Source organism: Syngnathoides biaculeatus, chromosome 8 (assembly GCF_019802595.1).
Source record: "Syngnathoides biaculeatus isolate LvHL_M chromosome 8, ASM1980259v1, whole genome shotgun sequence".
Taxonomy (NCBI): domain Eukaryota; kingdom Metazoa; phylum Chordata; class Actinopteri; order Syngnathiformes; family Syngnathidae; genus Syngnathoides; species Syngnathoides biaculeatus.
In genome coordinates this window covers 22,668,749-22,679,055 of record NC_084647.1, presented here as the reverse complement: position 1 = coordinate 22,679,055, position 10,307 = coordinate 22,668,749, and the positions used below count along the sequence as shown (strand labels likewise).

General features: G+C 44.8%; 1 protein-coding gene and 2 non-coding genes across 3 annotated transcripts; 1 reads left to right on the top strand and 2 right to left on the bottom strand.

The window, feature by feature from the left end:
- Positions 1-84: 84 nt before the first annotated feature.
- On the bottom strand, positions 85-9,190 carry thap12b (THAP domain containing 12b). Its single transcript, XM_061827651.1, has 5 exons — positions 8,844-9,190; positions 7,921-8,041; positions 6,970-7,077; positions 6,851-6,887; positions 85-3,625 (listed from the first exon to the last, which is right to left on the bottom strand). Exons 1-5 carry the CDS (start codon positions 8,930-8,932, stop codon positions 1,746-1,748), a joined length of 2,235 nt encoding a protein of 744 aa, XP_061683635.1. The 5' UTR covers positions 8,933-9,190; the 3' UTR covers positions 85-1,745.
- Positions 9,191-9,506: 316 nt separating this feature from the next.
- Positions 9,507-9,578, top strand: trnap-agg (transfer RNA proline (anticodon AGG)). The gene has a single exon. It is a non-coding gene; the product is annotated as a tRNA-Pro (tRNA).
- A 161-nt stretch (positions 9,579-9,739) lies between these two features.
- Positions 9,740-9,811, bottom strand: trnap-cgg (transfer RNA proline (anticodon CGG)). Its single transcript has one exon. It is a non-coding gene; the product is annotated as a tRNA-Pro (tRNA).
- Between the last annotated feature and the right edge of the window lie 496 nt (positions 9,812-10,307).

Here is a 10,307-nt window from a genome sequence, read left to right as displayed (position 1 = left end):
CACCAACGCTTTTGAAACTCAGAAAACTACTCCGTGGAGACTGCCTTCATACACACTTCTGAAATACTTGAGTATGACAATAAAAGCAACACAGCCAGCCTCATCAATCACTGTAAAATCTTTTTACATGTAATACTAAATATAAGCAATCAAAAGTGGATCTATCATGAAGGAAATGGACAAAAAAAACACGAGGTAAAACAGAATTAAGTTACATGGATAATTACAATTAATGCAGTGGTTTTGTTATATTTAAACTCATTAAAGGAGCTCAATAAACACCTGCCATTTATTACAACCTAGCATTAGTTTTATATACCAAATAGGTTAACAATCGTAAGTGGGGCAGCAGCGCCCTCTGGCGGTTTTCCCTGCTCATCGAAACCACTAAAAGCATACATTTGTATTGTTGCCTTGCTTTTACATACATGAACAGCATTTTTCTTCGATATTTGTGATTTCCAAACACTGGCAAGTGAGCCTACTACTTTTCATATCATTTGAATGAAAATGATTAGTTTACGCCAAACAACTTCACCCATCCATCCGGGCAGAACATGTTACCTGTTACCATGAATACAACAGAATTATCAGCTGTTGTACTTAGGCCCAAAATTCACACTAAGTACATTTATGAAGTAATTAGGACGAGCTCATTAGTATATGGCACTTTCTGTGACAGTTTGATGTTCCGTCAGATAATTCTACTGCAAAATGTGTACATGTCTTTGCTCAAGGTGACTGACAGTATAGTGCACAGATTTCAAACTCTAGACCAAGGGGCCAGATCTGGCCCGCGAAGGTAAATCATGTCAACTTCCATCTGTACTGAAATTACTAATGGTCATATACCATAAATGACAACATTGATATATTATAAGCATTATCGTTAAACACGAACAATGGTTGAAAACTCCACTACCCTTGAATTCTGACTCCAAAACTAGTTCATAAATTTCATATGTAAACATGAGATTACAGACTTTTCTGGTTTCACAGTCATAACAGCCCTCTGCAGAAAACTATGATATTGCCCGCGACAAAAATGAGTTTGACGCCCCTGGTGTTGTGGTAGACTTGCCTGCCTTTGGTGCAGGCAGCGTGGGTTGAATTCCCACTCAGCGATGGGGTCTACACGTGCCCTGGCACTGACTGGCAACCGGTTCAGGGTGTAGTCTTTCGCTCGATATCAGCTGGGACGGGGTCCAACGACCGTGACCCTCACCAGAATAAGCAGTGTTGAAAATGGAGAATCTAACCGCAACCGTTGTGAGGATCAGCGGCTCAAATAATAGAAGGATGGACTTCGGTTCAAGAAGTCACAAAATAAATGACGCTGTGGTGCATTCAGGAAAAGATGTACAAAGATGATGTTGGCATTCTAATTTCCCCAGAAGACATGTTCTAAAAACAAAAGATGACACGAAATCAGTGATTCCTGCCCACTCTCCCACCAACCTCATCATATCATATGGCTGTTGACAAGACTTGATCCAAACTCAATTAATTGGTCAGAAAAGTATTTACTCAATATACAATGGATCATCTACCTATGCCAGGGATGTACTTTTTGAAGCATACAAGTGCTAATCCTAGAATGATGGATGAAAAATGATGGTAAAAACGCTCACTTTCAGTAAGACTTCACGGCATGGCGCTGATGTTTCGAATGTTCCTGGAAAGCATCGCACACGAAATACAAAACATGTCGCTAAAGCTACAGTGCAGAAACACAATGGGTGTATTTATTTGGGGTCCTCTTCTTCAGGCTCAGCTTCCAGCTCAGCATCATCCTCGGGGTAAAGTCTGCAGTACTTGTCTACCATCACGTCCAAGTCTGGCTTGACGTGGGTGTTGACGTTGAGCACGGCGAGGCTGCGGTTCCACAGCTTTGCGGGCACGGCGTCCAAGTACGCCCGCAGCCGCTCGCCGGCTGTTGTGCCCTGATTCTCTTCCATCCTGAGCACTGGCAGCGTGGAGAGCACCTTGAGGAAGGCGTTGACGTTGGGGAAGAACTTGATGTCGGGCAGCTGCAGCGTCTCGTGAACAGTGGTGGGCAGGCGCACCTCCTTGCCGCGGTGCTTCCATTTGATGCGCCAACAGTGCAGCTCGGCCGGCAGCGTGTCGGGGCTGGGGAGGTCGCCGCGGTAAACGTCGGCCGAGTTCTCTTCGCTGGTGTTGAACTTCATCTGGCCCATGATGGCGGGCACCAGCGACAAGCATTTGAGAACTTTGAGGTTGACCTCGGAGAACATCTCCTCCACTTCCTGCATGACGCTGTGGATAATCGGCAGCGTGACATACTCACGGTAGTAGGCCTCCGGTTGGATCTCACCCATCTCGGCGGCACGCTGCCTCTGAACGAAGAGTCGGGGAACCCCCACAGGGATCTCCATGGACGTGGCCACATTTACGGCCTCCTCAAACCAGAACTCGTGGTACACATCGATGTTGTCGTTGACCTCGGTGAGCGAGTGCATGACAGCGGTGAGGCTATTGGCGGCACAGAAGGCATCCAGCGTTTCGCCCTGGAGGTTCCGCCCGAACGCTCGGGTGAAGGTGAGGACGCTCCTCAGGACCACGGCGGTCATCACCATCTCAAAGTCGGCGAGGGTCTCCACGAGAGAGTAGGCACTGGCCACCGCGGTGCCATCGAACGCGCCGTCGACGTTGTCGCGAATGGTGTCCAAGCAGGAAACGAGCGGTGGCAGGATGTCGAGGAGAACGTCAAAAACGTTGTGTCGCTCGGTCCAGCCATCGCCGCAGGCCTGACGGAGCCCCGCCGCCTTTTCGTCGCTCTTCAGATAGTGAGCGGAGATACATGTCTCCAGCTGGGCCAGCGCCGGCGCTATTTTGAAGAAAGTGGCCAACCTCCTGAACGTTTCCATGAGCACCTGCACGTTGGGGAAAGGCAGACTGTTGGCCAGGTGGATGTTGAGCGCCATGCGCGAGCAGGGCATGTGCAAGGCCAGCGGGTACTTCTCCATCAGGAGCACAGCCACCGCCTTCATCTTGGTGGCCGACGCCCCGGTCACCTTGTGTGCCTGCCCGCGGCAGTCCTCCATGCTAAGCCCCCAGCGTTCCGTCAGCTGCGCCTCTAGACGCTCCACCAGCGCAAGCTCGTCGCCGTCAAAAGATACAAAGTCCAAAAACTCCTCGCGCAGGACGTTGTGCTGGTTGACGAAGCGTAAGAAGAGCGGCAGGTGCTTGTCGCCGCCGAAGTCCACCAGGTCGTCGGTGACCAACGAGAAGAAGCGGCCTTCCCTAGCCTCCATCAGCATCTCTTCTCTTACCGTGTTCTCACACACATCCAGGAGCTGGGACAGTTGCACCGAGGAGAGGAACTGGGCGTTCACCGGCATCGCCTCGAAGCGCTTCCTCAGAGCCTCGTCTCCGGCGTGCATGCGGTACTCCAGCAGCGCTTGGAAATTGTTGGACACGTTGCCGCTGTCGAGGGGTTTCAGAGTTTCCAGTGGGATGCGCTGCTTGGCCAGCATCAGGACCACCTCAAAAAGAGAGCGCAGGTAATCACGCAGCTGCTTCTCCTCCGCGGACATCTGCGGCTCGTCTTCACTAGGATCCTCGGTGGCTGCTTCTGTTTTGGACTTCTCAGCAGAGGATGCCACTGAGGGAAAAGCAAATGCAAAATTGATTGGTTAAGTCATGATATTGCTTGTTCACTTCGGAGTCTTTTTTTTTTTTTTTAAATCATGACATCAAATCATATCACAAAATGGCCCCAGATGCACGTTTGAATTTTTTTTTTTATTCCTTCAGCAAGGCTGAGCAAACCTTTGTGCTCAAGAACCACATTTGATTATATATATATATATATATTTTTTTTTTTACAAAAAGATGGCAGTAAATTGGGTTTAAAAAAAATTAAAATATATACACACACACACACACACACACAGGGTAAATATTTCAACAAAACAAAAACATTCATGGTGATTGTTAAATTGTACTACAACTAATTAAAATCAAGCAATTATATGATCAAACAAAATTACTTTATAATGTCGTGACCCCTACCGGGACAAGTCGAAAGGAAAATAAGAATGTTCTGTATAGGACGACATTAGTATTTTATTTACATCCATCCATCCATTTTCTGAGTTGCTTATCCTCACAAGGGTAGCAGGTGTGGTAGAGCCTATGCCAGCCATCATCAGGCAGGAATCAGGGTACACCTAGAACTGGTTGCCAGCCAATCGGAGAGGGCACATGGAGACAGACGACGGTTGTACTCACAATCACACCTACGGGCAATTTAGAGTCTCCAAGTAATACATATTTTTGGGTTGTGGGAGCAAACCGGAGTGCTTGGAGAAAACCGACTCGGGCACGCGGAGGACCCGCAAACTCCACATAGGCGGGGCGGGGACTGAAAACTGGTCCACACAACTGTGAGACAGACGCTCTAACCAGTTGCTCCAAGGTGCCGGCATATTACATCTTTAGGTTTTTTTTTTAATCATCATATTTTTGTTTGTATTATCTGGCTGTCTAGTATTTGTTGGAATTACAGTACAGTAATTATTAATTTGGCTGTTACTGTATTTTGCTCTTCCAAATTGATGACAGTCTGCCACAGCCCAGTTCCAGCCAGACCTTTGTGACAAGTGTCCTGCAGTCACTCACATTTGAAAAATGTATGGGTGCATAAAGTCACTAGTGTGTGTACTGTTTGTAATTATGAGTGTACCCCTTTAAGAGGGGAAGGGGGTGGTGTCAGGTAAACTAGGATGTAGCAGTAGGATGAGCAGCAACTCGTTAGAGACCGTACGCTTCCGTGTTTGAAAAAAAAAAATTAAAAATTTTTAAAAAGACATCAGGCTGTGGTTCACTGCGCTGGATCGTTTTTCATGTGCGCTGAAAGCGTGTGACAAGTCTGCAATTGTGCAGTGGCAGGGAACATTGGTCAAGACTACACAAAATAAGCGACATCTTGCACTATGCATTTCTACTCGTAGCAAATTTTATGCGTGTGATTTTTCGTTCTCGACTGTGCAGATTTGTGAGTGCGATGGCGCGCGCATGCGCCCCTCAAATCTTGCTGACTGGTAGGTACTGTATCACTCAATTTTAGTGTTTTGTGACTTCATGTTATGATAGCTTAGTACCGAGCATGCTGACTTCTTACTCCCAATCATAACTGCTCTTCACACCTTGATGATGATACCTGTCAGGCAAGTAGCTTATTTGCTACCATAAAGGCAGTGATTAGTAACTTGGGCTGCATTGACAATGAACGCGAAGTGATCTTTTACCTCTGCCATTTAGCATTAGCTGGAACTCATTGCTAGAGGGCGCGACACAGTGTGCAACACGCATTCCCCTCTAATGACTTACGCTGCAGGCCATTTAGTTTCCAATTAATCTACCACGCATGTTTTTGAGATGTGGGAGGAAATCGGAGTAAGCAAAGAAAGCCCACACAAACACGGGGAGACACAACACTAACTCCACACAGGCAAGGTTGGATTTCAACCTGCGTCCTCACAACTGATGCAGATGTGGTTACCAGTCCACGATTGTCCCACTACAGCTCAATTAATGCAATCAATTACAAGAACAGAGCCGGGCTTACCTTGTCCACCCGTTTTGCAACATGACACCAAAGACTCTTAATGGGTGTAATCTCCCACATTGGCAAAGCACAACTCTGCCTTTTCCAGTTTAGAGAAAACATTTATTCTACATGCGATATTTACATGACTTGCACAAACTAACCATCACAGACATACATCATCATTCCCCCGCTTCTCTGGGATAGGATGCTCACTTTTGGCCCTAAAGCGGACCAAGGCTATTGCAAATTGATGGATTTCTCACATCAAATTCCAATCACACGTTTACGCGCCTTGCTTTGTGCACTCTTGAGAGGAAAAACGTCATCCATCCATCGATTTTCTGCCGCTTATCCAAGGTCAGGTCGCAGGGGCAGTAGCGTTAGCAGTGACGCCCAAACTTCTATTTCCCCAGTCACTTCATTCAGCTCTTCCGGAAGGATCTCGAGGTGCTCCAAGCCCAGCCGAGAGACTTAGTCTCTCCAACATATCCAGGGTCGTCCCCGGAGTCTTCTCCTGGTGGGACGTGCCCACAACACCTCACCAGGAGGCATCCAAATCAGATGCCGAGGCAACCTCATCCAGCTCCTCTCAATTGACCCCTCCGTAGAAATTGCGTCATCTGCGTCGCTGACCAATCGGAGGCCAGAGATCTGCATAAACCACGCCCCTTGTTGGCATCCGCCGTTACCTCAGACAAAGTCGCATGGTGCAGTATAGCTTTTGTTAGTTTTTCACGTATTTGGGTTACTTAACAATAGATATGGTTAAGAGGTGTAGTCACAGAATTTGTAATACTGACAACAGGTATCCTGATAGGCTAGTTGGTGGAGTTCATTTCGTACCCTTTCCAAAACTGAAGACAGAGTACGAAAAATGTCTTCGATGGATCAAACTTTGTGGAAGACGGCATGATCAACTGAATCCATCTAAAATCAACCGGAACAGAAGACAGAGTACGAAAAATGTCTTTGATGGATCAAACTTTGTGGAAGACGGCATGATCAACTGAATCCATCTAAAATCAACCGGAACAGAAGACCGAGTACGAAAAATGTCTTTGATAGATCAAACTTTGTGGAAGATTGCATGATCAACTGAATCCATCTAAAATCAACAGGAACAGATTTGTTTGCACGAAGGTAAGCCCTATATTTGATTTTCAATACATGTCTCATATAAATGAATTAGCAGTTCTTCGCTTGCATAACATGGCTACGTATGAATGATTGAGACACTTGATCTGTGTTGAGCGATATTTTGCGATGTTTACTTACACCTCCTTTCCTTGATTCGTCTTAGGTCCTCCTCAGTCTGAAACCAAGAGAAAGATTCCAAAATAAGACATTTTACAAACAAAAGTTAAAATTAAAGACGCCAATGTTTTCCGCCTCACTAGTTCCTTGATCTGCTTGCGGTGTTTAACGTGAGGATTTGCCAAATGACTGGTCAGATCGAAGATTGTGGGAATGGCCGTATCTTTCAGCACCGTTCTGTAGGGACTCTGACAAAGACAAAAGTTAGAGGGCTCTTCAAAATGACATCACAGATACTTCCAAGTGGCAGAAGCTTGAGGATTCTCCACTTGCACCACTGGTAAACAAACCTTTTTGTGTCATTTGAAACAAGGTAGAGAAATTGAGAAAAAGGGGGCAAATGGCTTGAATGGCAACTTTAGCATTTTTCTCCACCACGCTAATTTGAATGTGTGAAGTATCAGTCGAAAGGAAGACGACTGCCTCGGGAGATGGCATGACCACCATATTTTATGTTTCAATAGAGAAGTTGTTTCAAAAGATTGACGTGATGGAAATTTAGGCATAGTTAACAAGATCATTGAGGGACTGGCTACTTAATTAACTTTTATGTGGCTCAAATTAACGGTATGGATGTGCTCGTTTGATACGGAAATTGATAATGCACTGCAGTCTCCTCGCAGACAAGCAAGTATGTTTTACTGAATTATTCAAAGCCAAAGCAAGCAAATATTTTAGACCCACATATGAGAAAATATCTTCCACAATCCCAATGATGGAGGTTTGGTTCCCAGTCCGTCCCTTTAGAAGTGGCTACTACGTCTTGTGACCTTCTCTGAACAATTTGTGCCATCAATGCAGTTATCCTCCCCAACCACAGACTCCACAAGATTCATTAAAATATTTTGGAAGGAATTTGCAAACTTTGGAGTATGTTTGGCAGCCTGATCACATGTTTTATTCATTGTTCTCTGATCAGGTCACCTGGATCTGCCACCCGGAAGAACCCTGGCGTCTAAAGTTTTCAAACATTGTGAAACATTGTCCAGATGGACAAGGAATAAAAGTATGCAAGTGTGTGAGGTACTTACTGTTTTGTACACCAGGGCCGGGTCAAAATGTTTGGCACACAATCTGTAGTGCTTGTTCAACTGATCGGCGGTTTTGGCCTCCAGGTCTGCTCTGCGGCAGTTCTCCACCCATATACGACATCTGCAAGCACACAACCCACAGTTTGTTGATGCGGGGTCAAACAGATTATACATTCTTGGATTACGACAGTCCTGACAGAAGACACATCGAGGATACGAAAGGGTCTGACGACATTAGAGACTGTCATGTATTGTAGGGTTTTCTTTTACAGTACAAGTACCAAGCAGGGCATCCCGTATAACAACTGTACCAAACAAATCAGGTGAGTAATTCACTGTGACCCAAGATGGGACAAGCTAAAAGTCATAAAGACATAGCGGCCCATTGACCAACGAAACAATTTTCTTTTTAACATACAGTGCAAGTACAGAACAGACATATGGACTTCATTACCATGTTGGGTTACAAAAATCTCATCATGTATCGTAAATGATTTTCACCTAGTATTGGGCAAGATCGCAAAAACCGCTGTTATGGTTTTATTGTTGTAAAAATATCCTGATCCATATCAGAATCGTGCTACCCCAATACATATAAAACACACCTGGCCAGAATATTATGTTGAGAGCTCACACAGGCATTACATTTAAAAAAAATGACAATGATCACTTTTGATTGGCTGTTAGACGAACTAAATTAAGAATTATCGGGGTTGTGATATTGAGCTACACTGCATGACTCTAAAAGCTTTTTTTTTTTAAATAACCTATTTCGCATGCAGAAAATTATAGATTTTAATTTTTTTATATTACAACCTTATTGTACATTAGGCGGGGGGGGGGGGTGTAAATCGACAAAGCGCGATGTGTTTATACGCAAACTCCGGTAAACAAACATTAGGATACAAAACTGGATACCTTACCTTTCGGGGTCCCTCGGAAAGCGAAAAAAAGCCAAATCCGACTGTGTGCTCTTTCGCGTGCAGTTCGGCGCCGCGCAAAAATTCGGCATGTCTCAAGCTAGCACGATAGCAAGCTCGGCTAATTCTACGTGCCACCAACTTCGTTGGCTTTTTCAAAGTCGGAGCCTGAGAAGCGCAGACCGAACTGTCAAAGGGGACTGGAAGCGCCAGGTGGCGTCACGGTGGACGGCGTTTTAACAAACGAAAGAATTGCTCAAGAGGAAATCATTTGACGGTTGTTGAATTTCCAGGAGCGCCGAAAGCTACCAAATCCTTTCGCTCGACGCAGTTCACAAGCCGGCTATTGATTGGACAGAAACAAGAGCCACAATCATTGGTCGGTGCTCGTATATATTGACCAATCAGAGAAGAACTGAAGCCTTCTTGCCTGACGTGGAACGACGTGCCCTCACCGTTTGTTTTCTCAGTGCTGCCACCTATCGGCATTGCAGAATAGTGTCGTAAGTATAACCTACAAGTTTGACTTATCGCTTCATCTTTCTAATGACACGCTTTTCGTCCTGGAGTCACTCCACAGAACCAGAACCAGAAAACAAAAACTATAAAGTAATACGTACTGCGTAATGCGCCGATGTAAAATATCTTCTAAGCCGCGTCTCTTGTGGCTCGTTGGTCTAGGGGTATGATTCTCGCTTAGGGTGCGAGAGGTCCCGGGTTCAAATCCCGGACGAGCCCAAACTTTTGTTGCTCGGACAACTTGTATAGAGTCTACATTATCTTTATGGGAATTTCAACTCCGCCTTATACAAACACAATTTAAATCCACAAGGATTAAGAAAAAATAAAAACTCATGTCAGATGGAATGGAATGTGAAGTAAAAACAAGAAAAGGTTACGGGCTCGTCCGGGATTTGAACCCGGGACCTCTCGCACCCGAAGCGAGAATCATACCCCTAGACCAACGAGCCAATTAGCCTTTTTTTACTTATTCTGGATTGATAAAACGGATCAGAACGACTTCCGCATTACAATTATTTCAGACATTGCATTGCCTGAAAAAGATCTTTACAGAACATGAAATAACTTGAATGACACTCAAAGAACACACACAGAGGATTTCAATTAACTTCTTTTTATATATCATACATAAGACTGTCTTAATATAATACAAAGGGCATTGTCATAAACACAGCAAAGTCTTGACTAGATCTTACAATCTGTGGATACATGGACTTATCCTTTTTCCCCCATGCTGTTCAATTCTATAGTGCATGTTGCATGTACAAAAAAAAAGTGAAAAAAATGTGGTATAAAATGGGGAAAAAAAAAAGGATCAATCTAAATTAAATTAAGAGGATCTCCACTTCTGCTAGGTGTTCAGATATGTCAAGAAAGTGTTTGTGTCGAACCAACAAACACAACAGGCGTATGAAAGATGGAACCTTATATCGTTTTTTTTTTTTT

Coding starts and splice junctions, on each gene's coding strand:
- thap12b (XM_061827651.1), bottom strand. CDS start 8,932: ATGCCGAATTTTTGCGCGGCGCCGAACTGCACGCGAAAGAGCACACAG. Junction 6,888..6,969: donor GCAAGCAGATCAAGGAACTA/GTGAGGCGGAAA, acceptor TCTTGGTTTCAG/ACTGAGGAGGACCTAAGACG. Junction 3,626..6,850: donor ACGAATCAAGGAAAGGAGGT/GTAAGTAAACAT, acceptor CTTTTCCCTCAG/TGGCATCCTCTGCTGAGAAG.